Source organism: Rhinopithecus bieti, unplaced genomic scaffold, assembly GCF_001698545.2.
Source record: "Rhinopithecus bieti isolate Rb0 unplaced genomic scaffold, ASM169854v2 scaffold_33326, whole genome shotgun sequence".
Classification (NCBI taxonomy): domain Eukaryota; kingdom Metazoa; phylum Chordata; class Mammalia; order Primates; family Cercopithecidae; genus Rhinopithecus; species Rhinopithecus bieti.
This window is the reverse complement of record NW_016814921.1, coordinates 300,680-327,447: the sequence shown is the minus strand read 5'-3', so window position 1 is coordinate 327,447 and position 26,768 is coordinate 300,680. Positions and strand designations below refer to the sequence as shown.

At 36.9% G+C, this 26,768-nt stretch overlaps 1 protein-coding gene across 1 annotated transcript in view; it reads left to right on the top strand.

Annotated features, from left to right (window-relative positions):
* Positions 1-6,533: 6,533 nt before the first annotated feature.
* BBS7 (Bardet-Biedl syndrome 7) overlaps positions 6,534-26,768 on the top strand; it is a 59,832-nt gene continuing 39,597 nt past the window's right edge. The window contains 8 exon segments of the mRNA XM_017852602.1: positions 6,534-6,770; positions 9,353-9,418; positions 14,852-14,914; positions 16,436-16,611; positions 18,926-19,112; positions 22,635-22,707; positions 23,378-23,494; positions 25,113-25,243. Of these exon segments, the coding sequence (XP_017708091.1) occupies positions 6,735-6,770; positions 9,353-9,418; positions 14,852-14,914; positions 16,436-16,611; positions 18,926-19,112; positions 22,635-22,707; positions 23,378-23,494; positions 25,113-25,243 (849 nt within the window). The 5' untranslated portion in view covers positions 6,534-6,734.

Here is a 26,768-nt window from a genome sequence, read left to right as displayed (position 1 = left end):
TTTGGGAAAACAAAGCTCAAAGTTGTTGGGGCAATTCAGAGAAGGGAGCGTTTAAACAGGACCAAAAACAACTTTCTAGAAAAAAAAAAAAAAACATTAATTAAAGGATTGTCAAAACCCCAGGACTCTTCTTTCCTTGGGACATCTCTCATTTTTTGACCTCTTTGCTATTCTTATTTTTTTCTCAGTTACAGATAAAATAAAGAAAAGAAACCAACAGTCAAACTGCTTCTTGGACTTACTGTTTGAAAAGTTTGGTACTTTTTAAGTTCCTGCTATATTGAATTTACAGAGCACCCGTGACTTTATGGAAGTCACAATCTGTTCAAAAGTTTGGGTTCTTAGACTTGAAATAATGAGAAAACTTTGAAAAATGGTACACAGTATCTTCAAAGAGTTTATGCACAATAAAAACTTTAAAATGATACGTTGTATTTATTAAAAGCAAATTTGATACAATTTAGGATAACTATCTTACCCAATATGTCAATATATTTATATTTCAAATGTGCAAGCCAAGTGAAAGCAGCTTTTGTAAATGGGAAGATAAATTGTCTTATGGACAATATCTAAAGAGAACTGAAGCCACACTAATGACTGTGGTGTGGGACAACCCGTTTAACTTCTCTGGTCTTCATAAATAGTTCAGGCAAACAGGGTTATGCTACATCAGGGGTTTCTAGTCCCTGGAGCTCTTAGAGGTGTTTCAGCAGGTTAATATCATCCAAGGTGGTAATCTTTCTTTCTGTGTCTTTTTTAATTTTTTAAAGTTTTTAAAATATATTTTTAGAGATGGGTCTCCCTTTGTTGTCCAGGCTAGTCTTGAACGTTTGGCCTCAAGTGATCCTCCTGGCTCAGCCTCCCAAAATCAGTCTGGGCACTGTGGTGCACACCTGTAATCCCAGCACTTTGGGAGGTTGAAGCAGGTCGATGGCTTCAGTTCAGGAGTTTGAGACCAGAAGGGCAACATGGTGAAACTGTCTCTATTAGCCGGGCATGGTGGCGTGTGTCTGTGGTTCCAGCTACTCAGGAGGCTGGGGTAAGAGGATAACTTGAGCCCAGGAAGTTGAGGCTGCAGTGAGCTGTGTCCACACTACTGCACTCCAGCCTGGGTGACAAAGTGAACCCCCCCCCCCCCAAAAAAAAAACAAAACCTAAAACGGGTATCTGTAACTTTGTTCAGTTTAAAAAACAGTTTGAAAATTTCTAAATTTATACCATGTGTTAGGGGAAACTAATGTTTTTACTCATGACTCAGTCACTCTGCTGACCACCACTAGCGTGTTAATGGTTTTAACTTTAATGCAGTTTAAATTGCTTTTATTTTTAGCCATAAGTTGTTTAACTTATACTCATAATAATTGCTTTAGCACCATAACATCAGGTTATAAATTACTGAGGTGCATGGTAATTCTGCAAATTTGTCTCCAAAGTGGTCTTTGTCACATCTGAGAGGCAATCATCTTCTGTTGAGTTTTATAAAGACCACCAAGATGTCTCTGATACCTTAAAACATCTTTAAAAAGAGGACACACAGTGGTGATTTAACTTGACATTTTCTTTATTGTGAATAAAAATTCGTCACCCTGCTAATTAATTAGTTGAGGAATACTTAAAATTAGTAGTTTGAAATCTTTACTAATCATTTAGAAACAAAACATAGTATGTACTTTAAAATAATAAATTGCATTTTAAATGCAAAATCAAAGAACTCCAAATATCATATTATGCAAACTTTTTGTACTGTTTTGATGCTATATCATAGCCTCATTTCACTGTTTTAAAATAAATTTGAGCTTCAAAACAAACTCTTGCTTTCCTTCTACACAATTAATTAAACAGTGGACATCACTTGTTAAATGGAAAATAAGCACTGCCAGCATTGTCTGTTTTTGTTTTTGTTTTGCCTATTGTTTAGAATCATAGTATTTCTTAATTATTTGTATGAACTATTTTTTAAGATATTAACTCTTTTCTCCTATATTTTTGTTTTCATTTAAACATTGTTTTGACATATTGAAATGTTTATCTTTACTTTTTTTTTAAGTTAGTTTTTTGTTTGTTTGTTTTTTAGAGATGGGGCCTTGCTATTTTGCCCAGGCTGGATTGCTGGGCTCAAGTAATCTTCTTGAGCCTCAGCCTTCAAATAGCTGAGACTACAGGCATGTACCACCATATCGGCTTTTTTCCTTTGTGGTTTCTTCTATTCCTTTTGAGATCAGTTTCCTTCTGTTATGGGCTGAATTGTGTCCCCTCAAAACACGTGTTAAAGTCCTTGCCTTCAGTATCTATAGTTGGAGATAGGGTCTTTAAAGAGGCGATTAATTTAAAATGAGATAATCTCAGCAGGCCCTAATTCAATATGAGTGGTGTCCTTATAAAAAGACAAGATAAGACACAGACAGACATAGAGGAAGGACCATGTGAAGACACAGGGAGAAGACAGCGATCTACAAGCCAAGAAGAGAGGCCTCTGAAGATTGGTTTGGTTCCCTGCTGACACCTTGATCTATGTCTTCCAGACTCCAGGACTGTGAGAAAATAAATTTCTGTTGTTGAAAAGCTTCCCATTGTGTAATACTTTGCTATGTCAGCCCTAGCAAACTAATAATATATCCTCCAACCTCCAAAATTCTGTAAAATGCTATACAATTCTATTTTCTTCTATCTCTTCTATGGCTTTATTTTTCAGTTGACTTCTAAGATTTATCTGTATTTTTTTCTTGAATGTAAATTGATGTATATTTCCCCCAAATTGCTGAAGAGCTAACCCATCTTCATGCATTGTCTGTTTTAATGTGGAATGATTTTAGCCTCAGAGAAATAATTGTCTGGAACATAGGGAAAACTTTTTCAAATATTGTTGCAGTAAATAACTTCTCTTCTAAAGAAGCACCTCTTCTCAGGGATTTAATTCTTTTTGTTTCACAATTATTTGTGAACTCTTTCCTGGAAAGCCACAGTGGCTCATGTCTGTAATCCCAGAACTTTGGGAGGCTGAGGTGGGCGATCACTCGAGCCCAGGAGTTCAATACCAGCCTGGGCAACATGGCAAAATTCCATCTCTACAAAAAAAAAAATAGAAAAGAAAAGAAAACCACAAAAATCAGGGAAGTAGCTGTATCTGAACTCATTTGTACTTCCCTAGGCAGAGCTCTATGCACATTAAAGAAGGACTGATGAAAGTGAGTCAAAGAATGTCAGCTCTTAAATCGTGGGTCACTATGGGTCAGTAGTAGTCTGTGGGGCCCCGAGGGGCAGAGGTGGTTCCTGAGGCCTTTTCACAGCTGTCTGCAATTTTGAAACTATTTTCATAATACTAAAATGTGATTTTCCATTTCACTCTGCTGACATTTGCGATGATGGTACCAAAACAATGGTGGTTAATACTGCTAGTGCTTAAGCATAAATCAAAATAGTGGCTCCAAACTGTACTAGTAGACACTATATTCTATATGCCATGCACTGATAGGAAACAGAAACCATTTCATATAAAAATGTCCTTTACGAAGCAGCAACATTGTTAATATTATCTTTTTTCTTTTTTTCTTTCTTCTGATTCAGCCCTCATTTATTACATCTTAACTCTTGGATATGTCTTTTTAAATGTTCTATGTGATGACATAAGAAGTATGTATAAAATCCTTCTACTGAATACTGAAGTACATTAGCTGTCTCAAGGAAAAGCACTTGTGGGATTGAGCTGCTAGCTGAACTTGCTGCTTTTTTCATGGCACACTATTTTTATTTGAAGGAATTACTGACAAATCATGATTATTCAGACTTAGATATTTGGCATTTACTTTCTTGTGAATTCAAGAAGGGAACCTATCAGTTCAAGGAAAACAATCGACATTTGTTGCCAATGTGTAAATTTCAAACTTTCAAGCACAAATTTGAATTTTGGAAAATATGTATTCGCCATCTAAGTTTGACAGATCTCCCATACTCGGGACTTTACTGATGAGATCCATGGTGGTACTAACAGATGGGATTTTTTGATGTATGTAATGAAGTCACATTTCACATTACAACTAACCTTTCAAAAAACTACCCCTTGTTGAGTTTGGATGAAATTTTCTTCATATACATGAACAAAAACAACATATAACAATAGATTGAATGCAGTAGCAGATTTGAAGCTCCTCCTGTCTACTATTAAAATGGACAGAAAATAGATTTGCACACAGTACCAGTTATTTCATTTTACTTTTGATTTTGGAAAATATTTTAATTAAGATATTTGTCATAGGTTTTAAAAAACACTGTTTTCAGTTCTAATGTCTAATATGGTTAAAATCAATAGGTAAACTCATATAAACAAATGGTCTTCATACTTTCCAAAGCAATCTACAGATTCAGTGTAATTGCCATCAAAATATCATTACTATTTTTCACAGAACTAAAACAAAAGTTCTAAAATTCATATGGAACCGAAAAAGAGCCTGAATAGCCAAAGTAATAATAAGCAAAAAGAACAAATCTGGAGGCATCATGTTACCAGACTTCAAATTATACTGCAAGGCTAGTTACCAAAACAGCATGGTACTGGTAAAAAAAAAAAAAAAAAAAAAAATAGACACATAGGCCAATGGAACAGATAGAGAACCCAGAAATAAAGCCAAGTACTTACAGTCAACTGATCTTCGACAAAGCATACAAAAACGTAAATTGGGAAAAGGGCACCCTATTCAATAAATGGTGCTGGGAAAACTGGTTTAGCCACATGTAGAAGAATGAAACTGGATTCCTATCTCTCACCTTATACAAAAATCAACTCAAGATGAATCAAAGACTTAAATCTAACACCTGAAACCACAAAATTTTAGAAGATAACATTGGAAAACTCTTTTGGACATTAGCCAAATGCAACAAAAACAAAAATAAATGGGACCTAATTAAACTAAAAAGCTTCTGCACAGCAGAAGAAATAATCAGTAAATAGTCCATAGAGTAAAATAAAATACTTTCAAATTGTGCATCTGATAAAGGACTTGTATCTAGAATCTACAAGGAACTCAAACAAATCACTTAGAAAAAAACAATCCCATCAAAAAGTGGGCAAAGGACCTTTTTCAAAAGAAGATATACAAATAGCCAACAAACCTGAAAAAATGCTCAACATCACTAAATCACCAGGGAAATGCAAATTAAAACCACAGTGAGACACCACCTTACTCCTGCAAGAATGGCCATGAGGCGGGCAAATCACGAGGTCAGGAGTTTGAGACCAGCCAGGTCAACATGGCAAAACCCTGTCTCTACTAAAAATACAAAAATTAGCCAGGCGTGGTGGCGGGCACCTGTAATCCCAGCTACTCGGGAGGCTGAGGCAGGAGAATCACTTGAACCCAGGAGCCAGAGGTTGCAGTGAGCCTAGATAGTGCCGCTGCACTCCAGCCTAGGGAATAAGAGCAAGACTCTATCTAAAAAAAAAAAAAAAAAAAAAAAAAAAATTAAAAAACAGTAGATGTTGGCGTGGATATGGTGAAAAGGGAACACTTTTGCACTGCTTGGGGGATGTAAATTAATACCACCACTATGGAAAACAGTATAAAGCTTCCATAAATAAAAGTGGAGCTACCATTCAATCCAGCAATCCCACTATTGGGTATCTACCCAAGGGAAAAAGACACATATATATGCATGTTTGTAGCAGCATAATTCGCAATTGCAAAGATATGGAACCAACCTAAGTGTCCATTGACTAAGGAGTGAATAAAAAAAATGTAGTATATATATACACCATTGAATACTACTCAGCCATAAAAAGGAACGAAATAATATCTTTTGGCAGCAACTTGGATGGAGGTGGAGGCCATTATTCTAAGTGAAGTAACTTAGGAATAGAAAACCAAATACTGCATGTTCTCACTTATAAGTGGGATTAAGTTACGAGGAGGCAAAGACATACAGAGTGATGTAATGGATTCTGGGGACTCCAGGTGGGGAGGAGATTGGGAGCGGGGTGAGGGATAAAAGACTACATATTGGGTACAGTGTACACTGGTGGGTGACAGGTACACTAAAATCTCGGAATTCGCCACTCAGGAGGTCATCCATGTAACCAAAACCCAAAACCCACTGGTACACCCAAAACTATTGAAATAAAAAATAAATAAAAATGAGAGAAAACCCACAAAAAGCAAATGGCTTTGTGGTCCTCAACGGTTTTTTAAGAGTTTTGTAAAGAACTCCTAAGGCCAAAAGTCTGAGAACCGCTGCTGTAAGCTAACACCTATAACGGTGGAACCCAATTCTTCGCGGGACCCTTTCCAATGTCAGAGAGAAATCGGTCAGAATCTAGTAGGCTTAACTAGTTTTTTCTACAGCGATGAGGAAAGAAGTCCAGTATTAGACCTGGGCCGCCGTGAGGGTGGAGCCAAAGCTGCATCTGGGGTCTCTGTGGAAACCGCCCTGTCTGGGTCTCCCGGCCCTCGCGCCCTTAGTTCCTCTCCGCCTCTGATTGGAACACGCTACTAGTGGGCGGTGCTTCGGGAAAGGGGCGGGCCTTCATAGTCATCCAGGAGCCCCTCGCAGCAGCGTACTGACGTCACGCAGGACGCCACTGCCCTGTTGCCCGGCCTTTGCAGCCCAGGAAGTGGGCGCGGTAGCTGGAGCTGGATTCTGAGGGGGCGCGGGCGGCTTTTTGACTGGGTCGGAGGCCTGCGGGCCGGAAGTCTCTGTCCCTCCTGTTCTTGTCCGGCGCTGCTTAGCCCCTCCGCTTTGTCATCATGGATCCGATTTTAAACCGAATGGATTATCTACAGGTAAACTCAAGGGATGGGGCGGGCGCCGCGCTGGACAAGCCCAGCTCCCAAAGAGGATTCCTTCCTTCCACTGCCGAAAGTCTGGGTCTCCAGGAGCTGGTGCGGAGGCGAAGGAGCCGGGCTGGGTGCCGACCTCTCAGCGCCCCGCCTTTGAGCAGCTCCCTCTTGTCTGTGACGGTCCAAGGCGACCGGGTAAAAGCGGCGCAAGCCTCCACGGTGCTGGCTCCTGCCGGGTCCTGAGGATGCTCTGAAAATGCTGACACGGTCTGATCCCGGATTCCCCCGGGCCCTTCTCCTGCTCCCTAGCCGTGGCTGCCTGAGGGCCTCTAATCCTCAATCTCCATCTCTACCCGGACCGTTCTCCGAAGCACCGGGCACTTGTTTCTTACTGTGAGCTGGACCGCACCAGGCAGATCATAGTAAAGGCAATGAAAACTGGGCCGGGGGCGGTGGCTCACGCCTGTTATCCCAGCACTTTGGGAGGCCGAGGCGGGCGGATCACCTAAGGTCAGTAGTTCGAGACCAGCCTGGCCAACACGGTTAAACCTCGTCTCTACAAAAAATACAAAAATTAGCCCGGCGTGGTGGCGGGCGCCTGTAATCCCAGTTACTCGGGAGGTTAAGGCAGGAGAATAGCTTGAACTCAGGAGGCAGGCTGCAGTGCGCCGACATCATGCCACTGCACTCTACCGGGGGCGACAGAGTGAGACTGTCTCGAGAAGGGGGAAAAAAAGCAATGAAAACAGTTTGATGTGTATCTAGCTTATTCTAAGAATTTAGCATACCTACCAACATATTTAATCCTCATAAGAATTTGCAAAGTAGGCCGGGCGCGGTGGCTCAAGCCTGTAATCCCAGCACTTTGGGAGGCCGAGACGGGCGGATCACGAGGTCAGGAGATCAAGATCATCCTGGCTAACACGGTGAAACCCCGTCTCTACTAAAAAAATACATAAAAAACTAGCCGGGCGAGGTGGCGGGCGCCTGTAGTCCCAGCTACTCGGGAGGCTGAGGCAGGAGAATGGCGTAAACCCGGGAGGCGGAGCTTGCAGTGAGCTGAGATCTGGCCACAGCACTCCAGCCTGGGTGACAGAGCGAGACTCCGTCTCAAAAAAAAAAAAAAAGAATTTGCAAAGTAGACAATATTATAAATGAGGATCTAAGGGGTTAAAGAAGGTAAGTAATTTGCTTAATAGCTAAAAATTAGGGATTTGCTATTTGAATCAAAGTCTCGGACTCCAGAACTGGTGTTTTTTTGTTACACCACACTGCCTTTCAGAATTCCTTTCAGACCTAAAATTCTCTCTACCCCAATTCCTCACCATATTTTTAGGCCATCTCATTTCAGCTAATGGTACAAATGTTTGCCCAGTCAATTTTCTAGGGGTTTATGCTATCTACTTCCCACCTTAATATCTTCCATATCCAACTGGTCACCACATCTTACTGCTTTTAACTCCCAAATATCTCTTGAATCTGTCCCGTGTCTTTCATCTCTATTACCCTCATTTGGGTTCTCATCTTCTCTTGCTTGAATAATTGAAATAACCTCCAAACTGGGCTCCTGAACACCAGCTTCATCTCCCTCCAAGCCATCCTTCGCATCACTTGCTAGATTGATGTTTCAGAAATACAAATCTAAACAGATGACTTTAATACAATTTTCTGGAATTCAGAATAAAGTCATTTATACTATATGACAGTTTTATCATGATGTGTTGTTTTCACCAATTTCTCTCCCATTGGTCCCATCCTCTTCTCCTAACTATACACCAGCAGTGACAGTTCCCTGCTGCTTTCATCCTCTGTATTTTTTTGTAAAATAATCTTCACCCGTTAGATTGGATATTATGGCCATCATCATGTTTGTTATTTTAGCAGAAATCGTTGTTGTTGTTGTTGTTGTTGTTGTTGTTGTTGTTTTGAGACAGGGTCTTGTTGTGTCACCCAGCCAATCTGGAGTACAGTGGCATGTGGCATGATCATGACTCACCAAAGCCTCAAATTCCTGGACTCAAGTTATCCTCCTGCCTCAGCCTTCCAAGTAGTTGGGCCTACAGGCATGCACCACCATGCCTAGCTAATTTTTTATTTTTTGTAGACACAGAGTCTCTTGTGTTGCCTGGATGGTGTTGAACACCTAGGCTCAAGTGATCCTCCAACCTCAGCCTCCCAAAGTGCTGAGATTACAGGCATGAGCCACTGCATGTGGTTTTAACGTTGCATTTTTAGTAACTATAATCTATTTTCAAAGTTCTTGAATCACTTTGCTCAACAACTGTATGCAGTTGGAAAAGAAGGCTTCTAGAGATATTTTTAAATAAAGCATCTTGATAGTCATCTTACACAACTATTTTTGGCTTGGCAACTTTATAGGATAAATTTTACTATTTTGGTTGTTTTGTATATGTATTCTGACTAATATGACATACCTCATTAGAAAATAAGTTAATTACTGATAATAGTTATATCACTAATTTCAGTTTAACAAAAAGGTTCACTATAACCTAAATCTGCTGATCCTTTTAATCTCTGTAATAACTTCAAATTAAATTCACTAAGCACCTGGTGTTTTTCTTTAGGTTGGAGTAACATCTCAGAAGACTATGAAGCTACTTCCTGCCTCAAGACACAGAGCTACACAAAAGGTACCATATAGATTCTGATTTCTCCACTATTCGCTAGTACTGACAGAGGAGAGGCTCCTATTTCCTTCTTTATTGTTAAGTTATTCTCTTAAAAATGCTAATGTTAAAATGGAAATGATTTTTTAAAAATTTGAACAGAAATTGGAATACCGAGGGACATTTATAGACAATAATTTTCTTGAACATTAAAATTATTACATACCATTAGTAAATAGTATAGGCAAACTTAAAAACCATACTCCATTTTTCTGTGTATCAGATGTATGAAAAAAGAAATATAAAGTAGAATAAGATATCAAGAAAATGTTCTCTTTAAACTTTCTCATATTTTAAAGTCATTAAATATTTTGATGTTAAACTTTGTACTTAACAACACTGATTATGTTTAAAGAAATATTGATCCTATTATTTCCACAAAACAATTACAGTTTCTTAGTAGACTAGCCAAGTATTTTAAAACTGCAAAAAATACTTTATCCTGATATATAAACATTTAGCAAGATGAATCAACAATTACATATAGTACTAGAAATCTTAGCCAGAGCAATTATACAAGAAAAAGAAATAAAGTGTATCCAGATTGGAAAGGAGAATCAAATTATCTGTTTGCAGATGACATGATCCTATATATAGAAAAACCTAAAGACTCAGCCGGGCACGGTGACTCACTCCTGTAATCCCAGCACTTTGGGAGGCCGAGACGAGTGGATCATGAGGTCAGGAGATCCAGACCATCCTGGCCAACATGGTGAAACCCCGTCTCTACTAAAAAAAGTAAAAATAAAAGTAAATAAATAAAAAAAAGCCGGGCATGGTGGCAGGCGCCTGTAGTCCCAGCTACTCGGGAGGCTGAGGCAGGAGAATGGCATGAACCCAGGAGGTGGAGCTTTCAGTGAGCCGAGATCGCACCACTGCCCTCCAGCCTGGGCGACAGAGCAAGACTCTGTCTCAAAAAAAAAAAGAAAGGAAAACCTAAAAACTGTACCAAAAAATTCTTAGAACTGACAAATGAATTCTGTAAAGTTGCAGGATACAAAATTAATATACAGAAATTAGTAGTGTTTTTATACACCACAAACTAACTGAAAAAGAAATCAAGAACACAGTCCCAATTATAATAGATAAAAGATAAAATACTTAGTAATAAATTAACCAAGGAGATGAAAGACCTCTATAAGGAAAACTATAAAACACTGATGAAAGAAATTAAAGAGGATACAAACAAATGGAAAAACATCCCATGTTCATGGATTGGAAGAATTAATATTGTTAAAATGACAATACCACCCAAAGCAATCTACAATTCAATGCAATCTCTATCAAAATACCAATGTCATTCTTCACAGAAAGAGAAAAAAAAATCTTAAAATTTGTATGGAACCACAAAGACCCCAAATGGTCAAAGCAATCCTGAGTAAAAAGAACAAAGCTGGGGCATTATACTACCAGATCCCAAAATACACTACAAAGCTGTAGTAACCAAAACAGCATAATACTGGCATAAAAACACAGAGACACAGAGAACATAAAACAGAATAGAGAACTCAGAAATTAATCCACATATCTACAACCAACTAATTTTTGACAAAAGAGCCAAGAACACCCTCTGGGGAAAGGACAGCCTCTTCAATAAATGGTGCTGGGTAAACTGGATATTCATATGCAGAAGGATGAAACCAAGACTTCCACCTCTCACCCTCTCACCCCATATAAAAATGAACACAAAATGGATCAAAGACCTAAATGTGGCCAGGTGTGGTGGCTCACACCTGTAATCCCTGCAATTTGGGAGGCCGAGGCTTGTGGATTACTTGAGGTCAGGAGTTCGAGACCAACCTGGCCAACATGATGAAGCCCCGTCTCTACTAGAAATACAGAAAATTAGCTGGTCGTTGTGGAGGCACCTGTAATTGCAGCTACTTGGGAGAGCAAGACTCCATCTCAAAAAAGCAAAACAAAACAAAAACAAAAAAAGACCTAAATGTTAATGCTTTAGGACATTGGTCTGGGGAAATATTTAATGAACAAGACCTCAAAAGCACAAACAACAAAAGCAAAAATAAACAAATGGGATCATATCAAACCAAAAAGCTTGAAACACAGGAAAGGAAACAAGAGTGAGAAGACAACCTATAGAATGGGATTTAAAATATTTGCAAACTACTCATCCAGCAAGGAATCAATATCCAGAATATACAAGGAACTCAAACATACCAATAGCAAACAAACAAGCAATCCGATTAAAAAGTGGGCAAATGATCTAAACAGACATTTCTCAAAAGAATACATACAAATGACCAAAAAATAGGAAAAAATACTTATCATTAATCAGGAAAATGCAAATCAAACCACAATGAAGTATCATCTTACCCCAGTTAGAATGGCTGTTATCAAAAAGACAAGAAAACAAAAAACCAAAAAACAACAAATACTAGCAAGAATGTGGAGAAAGGAAACTCTTCTGTGCCATTGGTGGGATAGTACATCCACTATAGAAAACAGTACGTAGGATTTTTCAAAAACTACAAATAGGGCTGCCATGTGATCTAGCAACCCCACTACTGTGAATTTACCCAAAGGAAAGGAAATCATTATATCAAAGAGACAATTTGCACCCCCATGTTTTATTGCAGCATTGTTCACAATAGCCAAGATACGGAATCAGCCTGGGTGTTTAACAACAGATGAATGTATTAAAAAATGTGGTATACATACACAATGGAATACTGTTCAGCAATAAAAAATAATGAAATCCTGACCAGGCACGGTGACTCATGAGTGTAATCCCAGCACTTTGGGAGGCCAAGGCGGGCGGATCACCTGAGGTCAGCAGTTGGAGACCAGCCTGGCCAACATGGTGAAACCCCATCTGTATTAAAAATATAAAAATTAGCCAGGCATGGTGGCAGACATCTGTAATTCCAGCTACTTGGGGGACTGACGTGGGAGAATCACTTGCACCCTGGAGGCAGAGGTTGCAGTGAGCTGAGATGGCACCGTTGCACTCCAGCCTGGGCGACAAAGGCAAAACTCTGTCTCAAAAAAATAAAAAAAGAGCGAGAAGAATGAAATCCTGTCATTTGTAATAACATAGATGGAACTGGAGGACATTATGTTAAGTGAAATAAACCAGGAACAGAAAGTTGAACACCATATGTTCTCCTTAATATGTGGAAGCTAAAAAAATTTGGTCACGTTAAAGTAAAAAGTAGGACAGAGAATACTAGAGGCTGCAAAGGGTAGAGGGAAGGGAGGGATAGGGAGGCATTTATTAAAGGATATAAAATTATAGCTAGATAGGAAGAATAAGCTCAAGTAGTCTATACCACTATAGGATGACTATAGTTAACAATATATAGTTTCAAATAGCTAAAAAGAATATATTGACTGATCCCAACACAGAGAAGTGATCAGTATTTTAGATGATGGGTATGCTAATTATCCCAGTGTGATCAGTATATGTTATATGTATTGAAACATTGCTGTGTACCCCACAAATACGTATAATTGTTGTCAATTAAAAAATAAAATTAAATGAATAAAAAAGGTAAACCAACAGATTTCTGATTGTCATTTATTGTATTAAGTCTACTAGATTAGCACTTCTGAAACTTTTTGGTCTCAGCACCCCTTTACACAATTAAATGATTGAGGATCCCAAAGAACATTTTTTTATATAAGTTGTATGTATCAATACTTACTGTATTAAAATGAAGACTAAGAAATGCTTAAACTATTTTATTAAACAATTAACTCATTACATGTTTATATAACATGTCTTTATGAAAAATAATTATTTTTCAAAACAAAAAAGAATTTAGTGGGTATAGTGTCATTATGTTACACTTTTTGCAACTTCGTTAATGTCTGGCATAAGCATACACACATAGATTTTCATATTTGTTTACTGCATTCAATCTCGTGCTATGTTGTTTTGGTTGAAATATTTGAAGAAAATCAGCTTACACAGATACATAGTTGGAAATAAGGAGGGGTATTTAAATAAGTTTTTCAGATGATTGTGACTCTTCGCTATTTGATACTATGCCTAAACTTGATTCAGTAGTTTCTTTTTGTGTTTTTTTTGTTTTTTTTTTTTTTTTTTGAGGACGCGAGTTCGTGCTCATGTCGCGACCCAGGCTGGGGAGTGCACGTGGCCGGTTCGTCAGCCTCTCACTGCAAGCCTCCGGCCTCCCGCCAGCGTTTACGCGCCCATGTCTCCTGGCCTCGAGCTCGCTGGTCCCAGAGTGGTGCTGTGACTACAGCCGCCCGGCCACCTCGCCCCAGCAGTTTTTTTGTATTGTTTTTTAGTAGAGGACGGGGTTTCACGGCGGTGTTAGCCAGGGATCGCGTCTCGATCGCCTGACTCGTGATCCGGGCCCCGTCTCGGCCCTTCGCCAAGAGTGCGTGGGTATTACAGGCTATCGACTACAGGCTTGAGCCACCGCGCCCGGCCAGATTAGTAGTTTCTTAAAGCAGAGCTCCCAAACTTTTTTTAGCACGAGGAACCAGTTTCGTGGAAGACAGTTTTTCCACCAATGGGGCTGGGATTGTTTTGTGATGATACTGTGTTCTACCTCAGATCATCAGGAATTAGTTTGATTCTCCTAAGGAGCATACAACCACGTGCAGTTCACAATAGGGTTTGTGCTTCTATGAGACTGTAATATGACACTGCCAATTTGACAGGAGGCGGAGCTCAGTCTGTAAATGATCGCTTTCCCGCTGCTCACCTCTTGCTGTGTGGCCAGGTACCCAACAGGCCATGGACTGGAACTGTTCCAAGGTTGTTTGATATCTCCTTTTGGGAAGAAGTGCTAAAATGTCCCTCTATATTTATTTCAAAATAATTCATTGTCTGCATGTTGGTAATTGTTGAAACTAGGTGATGGGCACATGATAATTCATTATAATATTTTGTGTACATTTTCATACATTAAAATTTTACTTTTAAAAAAGGTGTTTAAAATTATTAAATATGTCACTCACAACTTTATTTGATAATCTGTTTTAAAAGTTAATCTTAAAATGTTCTTATGCTCCAGTTATGAAAAAAAAATTACTTTGTAGGCATTTCTGACCATAATCCATTGTCTGGAAGTATACCTTCATAACAACCTGCATGTGGATTCCCAGAACCTACAATAAAAGTTGAAAAAAAACAAAAAAACAAAAAAAAAACCATATTTGTGTTGTCCTATTAACATTATAGGAACAAAATCTATGGCCAATTACTTTTCTAATGACCCTCCATATCCTTCTCTTTTGGCTCTTGTTCTTTTGAGGATTATTTTTTGTGGGGGTGTCTTTCCTAGATTTTCTGTTCTCTATTAAGTCAATATTTATAAATTAAGAATCTTGCTTTCCCTGTATATAATTATTAGGTCATAATATTAATAATAGTAATTTTAGATTCTCTTCCATCTATTACAGGTGGTTATTGGGGATCATGATGGGGTAGTTATATGCTTTGGCATGAAGAAAGGAGAAGCAGGAGTAAGTATAGCCTTGTGAAGGGGAAAAATAGTTCTCTAAAACAGAATGCACTATTTATTGAATATACTAGGTTAAAAATTTCCTGAAATACAGATAATGGAAAATGGGTTCTGAGGGAAGTAGTTAATGTGAGGTATGAGTCTGCAGGCAGCACAAAAGTCATTTGCTAGCTAGTTGTAAGGCACCTTTGGCATCCTGTGGTTGTGGGTTACTTTTCTACGCTGTGTAATATATTACCTCAAATTTAGGGCCTTAACACGCATTTATTATCTAACAGTTTCTGTAGCACAGGAGTTTGTGCTCAAGGTTTCACACAGCTGCAATTTAGGTGTCAGCTAAGCTGTGTTCCTTTCTAGAGTGTGGGGTCTTATTCCAAGCTCATGTGGTTGTTTGCAGAATTCAATTCCTTGCTATTACAGGACTGAGGTCCCCACTTTATTAATATCTGTAAACCAGGGGCTGCTTTCAGTTCCTTGAGGTCTCTACAATTTCTTGCTGTGTGGTCCTCTCACAGTCCTTCTCACAACATGGTAATCTAATTCTTCAAAGCCGGCAGGAAATTTCTCTAGTCTGCTAAGAAAGAATCTTATGTAGCGTAATGTAATCATGGAAGCAACTAACCTACAACCTTTGCCACTTAATTTAACCTAATCGAGTAAGTTATTATTGTTATATTATCATATTTACAGGTCATAATTAGAAATTTAGAATGATGAGTCTGAGATGTGAATTCTGGTATTCATTATATACTATATGGAATTTCCAAAAAGATGAAGAGAATAAAAACTACCAGAAACTCAGTGTTTCCATTATTCGTTTTCTCCCAGATATCTTATTCTCTGTATATAAAGTCATGGGGAGGAAGTGGAGGAGAAGAAGCTGGTGCAAATAATAAAATGGAAAATAACCATGAAAAACTTAATGAAATGAATATTGTTTTCAGTTAAATAGATATATGATTATAGGTATTAAGTCATACATTCACATTTTCAGTAAATTCTATAGTCCTTTACTATTAAAATTTATAAAAATTGTAAAGAAACCAGGAAAGATTAGTTTTAAAAGATGATTGAAGTGTAAAAACATGTTCATTGGACCTCATTAAAGAATTTGCCAAATGGACTTCCCTGTTCATAGGAGTATTGTTTAAGCCAGTGCCTCTAAAACTTCAATATGCATAGGAACTTGCTGGGGAATCTTGTTAAAATACAGAGTCTCATTCATTTGATCTGCATTTTAAATGAATTTAGTGATACTAACACTGCTGCTTAGTGAACTGTACTTTGAATTGTAAGGATTTAGATTTCAATGACATCATGCAAATATGTGTGGGAATATATATTTAAAAGTTGAGTACAGCAAAAAACCTGAAGACCTACTAAAGTGTACAGATTATTATCTAAAATTATTTCTGTATAGTGGAACTATAATATTTTGCAAATTTAACATAACATTTTGTATTGTAAAGGAAAAAATGCTCACAATAATTTGTGTACTTTTTTCATGAATGATTTTTTTCAGGCAGTGTTCAAGACTTTACCAGGGCCGAAGGTTGCAAGACTGGAACTGGGAGGGGTTCTCAACACACCTCAGGAGAAAATTTTTATTGCTGCAGCATCTGAGATTAGAGCCTTCACAAAAAGAGGAAAACAGTTCCTCTCTTTTGAAACAAACCTCACTGAAAGCATTAAAGCTATGTATGTCTATTGTTCCTTTTTGTATTTTTACATACTTATATATAATATTTTGGATAGATGTAAGGCAGCTGATTAAGTATCATATCTTAATAGGCTTTCTGGAAAATAAAATTAACTAAAGGTATTTTATTAGTCAGAAACTAAATTTGACCTACAATCAATATGAAATTGGTTGTTGAAATTTTGTTTTAAAAAACTTCATCGTATTTATACAATCATTTTTGACTACTTGGTTCAGTTTTGATTCATTATCAAGGTATGGGAAAAAATTGAAAATAAATTTCTAGATATTTACCTTTATGTTCCTTGGCTATTTTTGCTAATTCTGGTTTTCAGGTAGCATCGTTATGTTACAAGGCTGTCAAAGTTAGTGATTACCAATAGGGTATAATTTCAGGTATATAAGGTAAGACTCTAAGTGAAATATAGCTCCCTAAATGGCTTCCTGATGTGAAATTTTGCAATTCAGATTTTAGTTTTTGAATCACAGGGAGCTGAAAAGGGCTTTAAAATTAATCTAATTCACTCTTTCTTAAATTTGCTACTTAGAAGAATCCCTTGGGACACTTAATTCCTTGTCCCACCTCATACCTACTGAATCAGAATAACCAGGAGTAGGTTTTATTTTTATTTTTTAAGTTCTTCCTTTGAATCTAGTGCAGCCAAGTTGTATAATCAGTCAGATGCTTAGGCTAGAAACAACTGATTCAGCCCAAAGTTTTGTATAATGCACAGCGTATCTCCTGATGTTTGAGATGTAAAATGTTGGTTTGGTAAAATTAGATAACAAACAATGATAAGTGGAAATACGTAATTTCAAATGGTTTAACAAGAATAGTAACACTTTTGAAATACAGTTGTATATAGACATGGCCAATGATAATTGTGAAATACTAAAAGTAATGTGTTAATAGCATAACTCTACATTCGGAAAGGTATATGGATAGTAGTGTGAGAAAGATACGGAGTTTCTCAGTAATAGTCTCTTTAAATGGTTTCTTAAATGTTTTTACTAGAGTGGCAAAGATGGGGTAGAAAAGTTCTTTACTCAGTTTTTGAAAATTGATTATCTGAATCCCCACATTTGTAAGATTTTATAGGAAAACAAAAGTTATAACTTGAAGATACTCAGTAAGGAAACTGACCACTTAACATTAGTCACTACACATCCTTTCCTGCTTAATGCTGCCGTGTATCCCCACTCATGTCAGCAATAGTGATTGCTAAATAGTACTTTGGCCAATATAATGCAAATATAATACAGATTGGTTTCAAAATGGAATTTAAATTTTTGAAAAACAGAGAATTTCATGAAGTTGATAAAAATAGTAAGAGGACTATTCAATCATATGCAGAGCCACAAAGTGAGGCCACTTAACTGAAGAAGAGAAAATCAGGGATGATTATTATAGGATAAGCTCTTTAGATAACAATTTTAATATAAAAAATTTTAAATAGAACTTGGAGGTAGAGGAATACATGAAACATTCAAATAAAATTACCTTCTTTATGATAAATATGGTAATAACAATCTAGAAGTGAAAATATATCACACTTACATATAAATTTTGTCAAGCCATTTTAGCTTACCCAAGTGAAAACTTGATTTAGTCTAAGAATTAGAACGTAGTTATGACTATTGACTAAATTTTGTTAAGTGTAATTTGAAATGAACTTGTTTTCATTTCTCTTTTCAAAATGAAGTTCTAATGAAATCATTTTTTTTTCTGCTGTTTATCATTTAGTTTGAGGTAGAGTCACTTAAAATAGATTTTTTCAGGCAAATTAGTGTGCTGGTAAGAAAGCTAACTCGAGCAAAAAACTGAGTTGCAGTCTAATCTACTACTTAATAATTAGGTGCCATTAGGCAAGTTATTTAACATTTTATTATTCACCTGTAAAAAGGAATAATAATGGTCCCTATTTTATAGAGTTATGATGATTAATTGATCTAATACATAAAAATCGCTTAAGATAGTACTTGGCACATAGTACACAAAGAAGTCATTTTTTGACGTATTAATTGCCTTTGGATATAGACAGTTAAATTATCATTATCTTGTCTTTGTTTTCCATTTTTCTGAGCTCAGTTTTATTGGGAAGCCTGAGGCCTTAACATCCTCATTTTCAGCTTTCAAAATCAAAACAGTGTTATACCAAAAGACTAGAAATTAAGTAGGAGAAAGTTTTAAAACTGTGTTCTCTAAGTCTATAATAAAATGTTAGTAAACTGTGTAAATTGTTCTGTTTTTATCTCTGAAAAAAATTCAGTACCTGTGCTTATTTTTAAAAATTACTATTTTAATGTTCTCAGGCACATATCTGGCTCAGACCTCTTTCTCAGTGCAAGTTACATCTATAACCATTATTGTGACTGCAAAGACCAACATTATTACCTTTCTGGGGATAAAATCAATGATGTTATCTGCCTTCCAGTGGAAAGATTATCTCGTATCACACCTGTATTGGCCTGCCAGGACAGAGTGCTCAGAGTTTTACAGGTTGCTGTTATTTGTGTTTTTCTAATTTTTTATAATTTATGTGAAAGAATATTGATGAACATTATGTACTTGAGATAAATAACTGTAGTGGTTACTGTTTTAAGTGCTTATATAAATATATGGAAACAATTTTTAAATAATTTGACACATTAATTTTTTTAACTTGAGTCAAATGTCTTCTTTTGTAAGTTTTTAGAGAAGCATATTTGGAAGAAAAGGGATATTTTTTGCCTCACCATCCACAATTTCTGAACTATTATCAGAATGGAGTACTCTGACTACAGATAACCTTTGCCTGCCTTTTTGTTTTGTTTTCTTCTTCCATCACCTTTCTCTTCCCCAAAAAAATCAAATTAAAGGAAGAAATTGGGCTGGGGGGAGGGTTTTATATAACTTGAGTTTATCCAGCATTTATGGAAGTATATGGAATAAGCACTCAGTAAATATTTGTTGGATAAGTAAATGAGTGATAGAGGGAAAAATCGTTTTGATGTCCTTATATTTCTGGTAAAAACCACGATTGACTAAAACAACTGCTTCAGGTCACTGTTGTGAGTAATAATAGTTACCACTGTATCTTCTTGAGAGTGGCTTTCAGTTAAATGCATGCACACACACAAACACACACACACACACTCTATAGGATGCTTAAAATAATATTTAAATGTAAATAGCATATAACAGATAGATGAACTGGATCAGAAACAGGCTGGTAATAGTTGGTGCAGTTGATGAAAAAGTTTAGCTGTTAAGTCCATGCCAGCACAGGCTATCTCACTCTTTGGAATTCCATAGACAGATGGCCATTTCTTGGCATCAGCACTTTTGTAGAAGGAAAGATCCAGTGAGTCTATGAGGTTTTTACCCCCAAGGGACAAAGTCATGTTAAAGGTTCATTTTAGGCTTGGTATGGTGGCTCAAACCTGTAATCCCAGCACTTTGGGAGGCTGAGACAGGAGGATCATTTGAGGCCAGGAGTTTGAGACCAGCCTGCCCAACATGGTGAAACCCCGTCTCTACTAAAGATACAAAATTAGCTGGGTGCAGTAGCACACCCCTGTAATCCCAGTTACTCAGAAGGAAGGAGGCTGAAGCACAAGAGCACTCGAACCCAGGAGGCAGAGGTTGTGCAGTGAGCTGAAATTGTGCCACTGCACTCCAGCCTGGGCAACAGAGGGAGATTCCATCTCAAAAAAATAAAAATAAAAAAAAAGGAAAAGAAGAAAGGTTCATTTTAGAGTTATGAATGATTAATTTCCCCCATAGCCTGTGCTTTAAAATATGAATTATTTTGAACAAGGCTTTTAACAGGAGCTGTTTAGCATTCAATTAGAAATTGACTGAATTCTAGGATTCTGCTTTGTTTGACAAGAGAGCCATATGCTTATTACTTTTTAAAAAAAATTACTAAAGATCTGTAGAAAATAAATTGAAGTCTTTCCCTCTGCACTGCATACTTTTTTCTCACTCCCCATCTATCTCTATGAATAATCCATTACTCCAGAGGTTGCCTCTTTTTAACAGTTTTGTGTATATTCTTTTGTGTTTATATAGTTATGTGTAGAAAACTGTAAATTTTAAAATGATATTTTAAATAAAAGATAAAGCTTGCTGGGCACAGTGGCTCAGGCCTATTACCCCAGCACTTTGGGAGGCCAAGGTTGGAAGATGACTTGAGTCCAGGAATTCAAGACCAGCCTGGGCAACATAGTGAGACCCCCATCTCTTAAAAAAAAGTTTAGCTGGGCATGGTGGTGCATGCCAGTAGTCCCAGCTACTCAGGAGGCGGAGGTGGGAACATCACTTGAGCCTGGGAGGTCAAGGCTGCAGTGAGCTATGATCACACCACTGAACTGCACTCCAGCCTGTATGACAGAACCAGATCCTGGCTCAAAAAAAAAAAGAAAAAAAAAAAGATGAAGCATATGGCTTTCTTATGTTTTCTAAATAAACTTTAAACTTTTTTAGGCCCGGTGTGGTGGATCACGCCTGTAATCCCAGCACTGTGGGAGGCTGAGGCAGATGGATCACCTGAGGTCAGGAGTTCAAGACCAACCTGGCCAACATGGCAAAACTTTGTCTCTACTAAAAATACAAAACTTAGCCAGGCATGGTGGCCTGCAGCTGTAATCCAGCTACTAGGGGAAATGAGACAGGAGAATCACTTGAACCCGGAAGGTGGAGGTTGCAGCGAGCTGAGATCACACCATTGCATTTCAGCCTGGGCAACAGAGTGAGATTCCATCTCAAAAAAAAAAAAAAAAACAAAAATGTCATACCATATTTACTATAATTTTGCAAATTGTGTTTTCTTTTCTTTTCTTTTTTGAGACAGAGTCTTGCTCTGTCACCCAGGCTGGAGTAGTGGCGCAATCTCGGCTCACTGCAACCTCTGCCTCCTGGGTTCAAGCGATTCTCCTCCCTCAGCCTCCTGAATAGCTAGGATTACAGGCACGCACTGCCATGCCTGGCTAATTTTTTTGTATTTTTAGTAGAGACAGGGTTTCACCATGTTGGTCAGGCTGGTCTCGAACTCCTGACCTGATGATCCACCCGCCTCAGCCTCCCAAAGTGCTGGGATTACAGACAGGCGTGAGCCACCATGCCCGGCCCATTTTGCAAATTGTGTTTTCTTTGAATTCTAGATCATGGATATTTTTTCCATGTGAGTATAAGTTCTTCTAACTCATTCTTTAACAGCATCACAAATACTGTGCCCAAAATGACAAGCATTACAAGTAGCAAAATTGAAAAACTGAGAAATATAAAAGGACCTAACTTGGTTTTTTTATCTAAGTAGCAGGTCATTCTGCCTCTAACTGGAGCAGATTTTGGGAATACCCAAAGGCAAGGCCAACATTTTCCTTAGGAAGTAACTTTGTGTCTATTAAAATATTTGGATGTATTCCAAGTTAAAGCCTTCCAGTTAACCTAGAGAGGACAAAGGGAATAATTTGTTCCTAGAGACTTGATAGGAAAATCTACCAGTGTCAAGTTTTCAGGCAAACAACATATTTAAAATGTATTAAGGGTAGACAATATTTTAAATGTTTTCTCCATGGTCTTTTACATTATATATATGTGTGTGTGTATATATGTGTGTGTATATATATAGTGTGTATATATATACGTATGTGTATGTGTGTATATATATACGTATATATATGTGTGTATATATATACGTATATGTGTGTGTATATACGTATATATATAGTGTGTATATATATACGTATATATAGTGTGTATATATATACGTATATATGTGTGTATATATACGTATATATGTGTGTGTATATACGTATATATATGTGTATATATATACGTATATATATGTGTTCAAATCAGTTGATATATGCAAAATTGCTAACAAATGCAAGTTGTATTCATAACCTAATTTTTAAAGCAATTTTATTCTAGATGTTACTGAGAGTACTGTATTTGAATATTGATGTTATTCATGAATGCCTCTATTATTTTCAGTCTGTATTCTGTTTCAGTTTTTAAATATTTCTTTTCCTTCAGGGATCTGATGTGATGTATGAAATTGAAGTTCCTGGCCCCCCTACTGTCTTAGCACTACACAATGGAAATGGCGGTAATCAGGATTTTATTTTTCACAAATCAACTATGTGTTTTAATATTAAGTGAAAATGGGAAATTGTAGAAAGGACATAAACTAGAAATGAGACAGTTGTCTTTCTGGGATCTTGCCAGTAACTAACAGCACGAGTTATTGAACTTTTAATTCTCCATTTTTTTTGTTTTTGGGGGGCTGGGGGGCAGGCTCTCACTCTGTCTCCCAGGCTGGAGTGCAGTGGTACAATCTCGGCTTACCACAGCCTCGACCTCCCAGGCTCAAGGGATCCTCCCGCCTCAGCCTCCCTAGTACTACAGGCACACATCACCATGCCCAGCTAGCTTTTTGGTATTTTTTATAGAGACAGGGTTTTGCCATGTTGCTCAGGTTAGTCTGGAACTCCTGGGCTCAAATGATCCTCTCACCTTAGCCTCCCAAAGTTCTGGGATTACAGGCATGAACCATGGCACCCAACCTAATTTCATCATCTTAAAATTAGATAATGGGGAAATGTCTTATCTCTTATAACTATAAAATTGAGTGAATATATAATAACCATTCTCAAAATTAAGTTTTATGTCTTTTGTAATATTTTTTAAATGAGATTTTACATAACAATATTTTAATTTTAAAGAGATTACTAATTGTAGGAGGAGAAATATAATATGTTGACTTTAATTATAACTAGGTGACTCTGGAGAAGACCTTTTGTTTGGGACATCAGATGGAAAACTTGGGCTTATTCAGATTACTACATCCAAACCAATACACAAGTGGGAAATTCAAAATGAGAAAAAGAGGGGAGGTATGCTTTTCATGTAGTTCAGATTCTGAGGTGTCAATGATTATTAAGTATCTTAAATTATATAATTTATTCTATTTTATTTATACTACATAGCAGACTTAGCAATTCCCACCTTGATTTATCTACTATTTGTTTATTTGTCAGGTCTGTTATACTATTGGCATAATTTTTTTAAAGTAAGAAATGCTTATAGTAATTTGGTATTGATACTTTTTACAGGCTAATATCGTTTTATGCTAATATCCAGTTTTAATTGGATTTTAGTTGTCTGAGGTAATTTAGTTGTCTGAGGTACAGAATTAATTGGAATCTAGGAGTCTTTGTTATGAAACAAAGAAGAAGTGCAGTGGGTCAGAGAATATTCCTGTTTTCTAAGGAATTTATAACTTTCTAAGGAGAATTTATAACTAATTTGGTAGATAGTGAGATGCCTATGTGTATGTTCAGGATGTTCATATATTCATTTATTCCTTCAACAAATACTTATTAGGAGAGACAGAGTAAAAACAAATAAATACATAAGACAGCTTTACCTAGTCACCTGAAGAAAATAAAACAGTGCAGTGTATTGGAGAGTGATGATAGAAGGAGGAGGGTCACTTTTAGACGAGGTTGTCAAAGATAGCCTCTTAGAAGAGGTGAAATTTGAACTGAGATCCGATTGATAAGAAAAAGAGTTAGCAATATGAAGATTTGTGGGGCAAGAAATGTTTCAGGAATAGGAAAAAGTAAGTGTGAAAGATTTGAGGTGGAGGTAGATTTGATTCATTTGAGGAACAGTAGGAAGGTCAGTTTGGCTAAATGCGTTAACATGGCAGGAGATGGAGTCAGAGAGGTAGAGTAGAGCCAAACTATGTAAGCCTTGGAAAACAGTTTGAATTTTAATCTAGGTGCTGTAGGAAGTCATTAGAAAATTGTCAGTGGGAGTGTGACATTTAATTTACTAAACCTAAACAAAACAAAGGACACTGTTTGGAGAATGGATTGGAGGGGGCGGGAGGAAGCATGTCAAAATTGGAAGCATGGAGACCAGTTGGAAGAGTTATTATAATTTATTCTAGTCTAGGCTAGCTTAGTCTAGGCTATCAGTAGCTGGAAACCTAAAGGAGACAATTTCAGTATATATTGTGGAGGTAGAGAAGATGGAATTTGGTAGTGGTTTTGATATGAGGGGTGGTGAGAAAAAAAGAAATCAGAGATGTAGCCCAGAATTTTTGTCTAAGCAGCTAGGTAGAATAATTTATGGAGATGAGGGATAACAGAGGGAGGAGCAGTATTGAGGGGGTATGGTAAAAGGAGAATAAAAGAGTTTTGTTTGGGGTATGGAAAGTTTAAGATGCAGATGTCTGTGAGAAGATACCAAATTGAATATATCAGTCTGGAGCTTTGGCCAGAGCTGGAGGGAGATATAAATGTAGGGGCCGTTCTCATACAGATTATATTTAAAGACCTGGAAATAGATGAATGTGGATGGACAAGAGAAGAGCACTCGATTTTGCTCAAAGATATTTACTCAGCATTCTCAGTCGGAATATGTGTTATTTTCATTCTTACTTGGCATATACTTGACCATAACTATTAGTCTTCTTAATAACTTATCACATATCTCTTTTTAAAGGTATTTTGTGTATTGACAGCTTTGACATTGTGGGTGATGGGGTTAAAGATTTACTTGTTGGGAGAGATGATGGAATGGTGGAAGTGTATAGTTTTGATAATGCAAATGAACCTGTTCTACGATTTGATCAGGTAAGTTCATTAAAAAAGACTATATATGCTTATTATTTGTCAAATTATTATAGAGATGACAGATGGTTTGAATTTTATTAAGTGAAAATATATTAAAATCTTGTGTTTGGTTTAAAATATTGCTATTTTGATGTTATCAGAATCTTCTCCAGACTTCTCTTGTGTTTGAATAATAGACTCTTGCCTTTAAGCAGGATAATAAATTACTTTTTCGTTATACTTTAAAGTATTATTATAAGTATCTAAAGTATTAAATATTTTGCCTTAGTTTATAACGTATAATGATACTTTATGGGAGCAATATTTATATGTTTGGTTAATATAAGTGAATCTGTTGTCTTAAAATACTAAGATTTTAGGAATAAATTTCATATTGTTAGGACAGTATCAGAAATAACCTTAAGCAAAAGGAAAAAAGTAGCAGTTTCACTCTACCCACTCAAGGGCTGCCTGTATAAGAAGAAATACTAGATAAAAGTAATTTTAGTTCACAAATTTTAAATGTAATTAAGCTGATTTATGCCAAGCTATAAAGTTACTTAGAGAAGCATTCTGGCATAAATTGAATCTTTCCTTTTCATGAACTAGTGTTCTTCAATCCAGGGCTTCCCTATCCTGCCTCATATAGGACATACTGAGGCTATTAAACTTAAAGAAAATAAAAGAGTTCACAACTCAAGTGTCAACTCTTTTTTTTTTTTTTCTTTTTTTTTTTGGTCTAATTTCTCTACTAGTGGTACCTCCCAATCCTAACTTTAAATGCAGTTCAGAAAATACAAGTGGTTTGAAGCACAGGTAAAGTATATCATTTAGAAAATATAGGGATAAAAATGTTACACAGTTGAGGTTATTTTTTAGATTGGTTTCAAATTTGTTCATCTTGTTTTGGTGTAAAAAGTCATCCTGCTAATGAGGCAAGTAATAGTTTAGGCTTAGAAATAATAATCCGTTGTTGATGATCTCCTGCTTTTTCTCATCAGCCCTTTGAGAAACTTTCCTATTCAGACCCCAAGTCTCCTCTTTGACTTTTATTCTAAACCCCAGAAATGTCATAGTATTTACCTGTTCTGCCAGGTCTGGCACTAAGAAATCCTATCTTCCTCTTATTTCTTCTGTCTAATGACAGAGGTCCTGCTTTCAGGTTATTCTTAGGTTGGGAGTACTCTGCGTTATCTTGGATTCACATTATCACTTACTTTTATAATGTTGCTTTTATAATCAGGAGAAGACCTACTGTCTGACACAGTCTGGACTGGTAGATGGTTTTTAATCAAAAAAGATAAGTTAAGGGGTAAATCATAAAAAGAGAAAATATGTATACCTTGAACATTGCATTTTAACTTAAACTTATATATTCATTTGCCAATATTTTGAGGAAGGACCAAGGTCTTTTTTTTGTAAGTTTAGTTCCATGTTTTCTTACGTAAAACTTATCCATACTATATTGCCCAGGATCTCTGATTTTATGGTTATAGGATCCTTCCTTCCTTCCTCCCTCCCTCCCTCCCTCCCTTCCTTCCTCCCT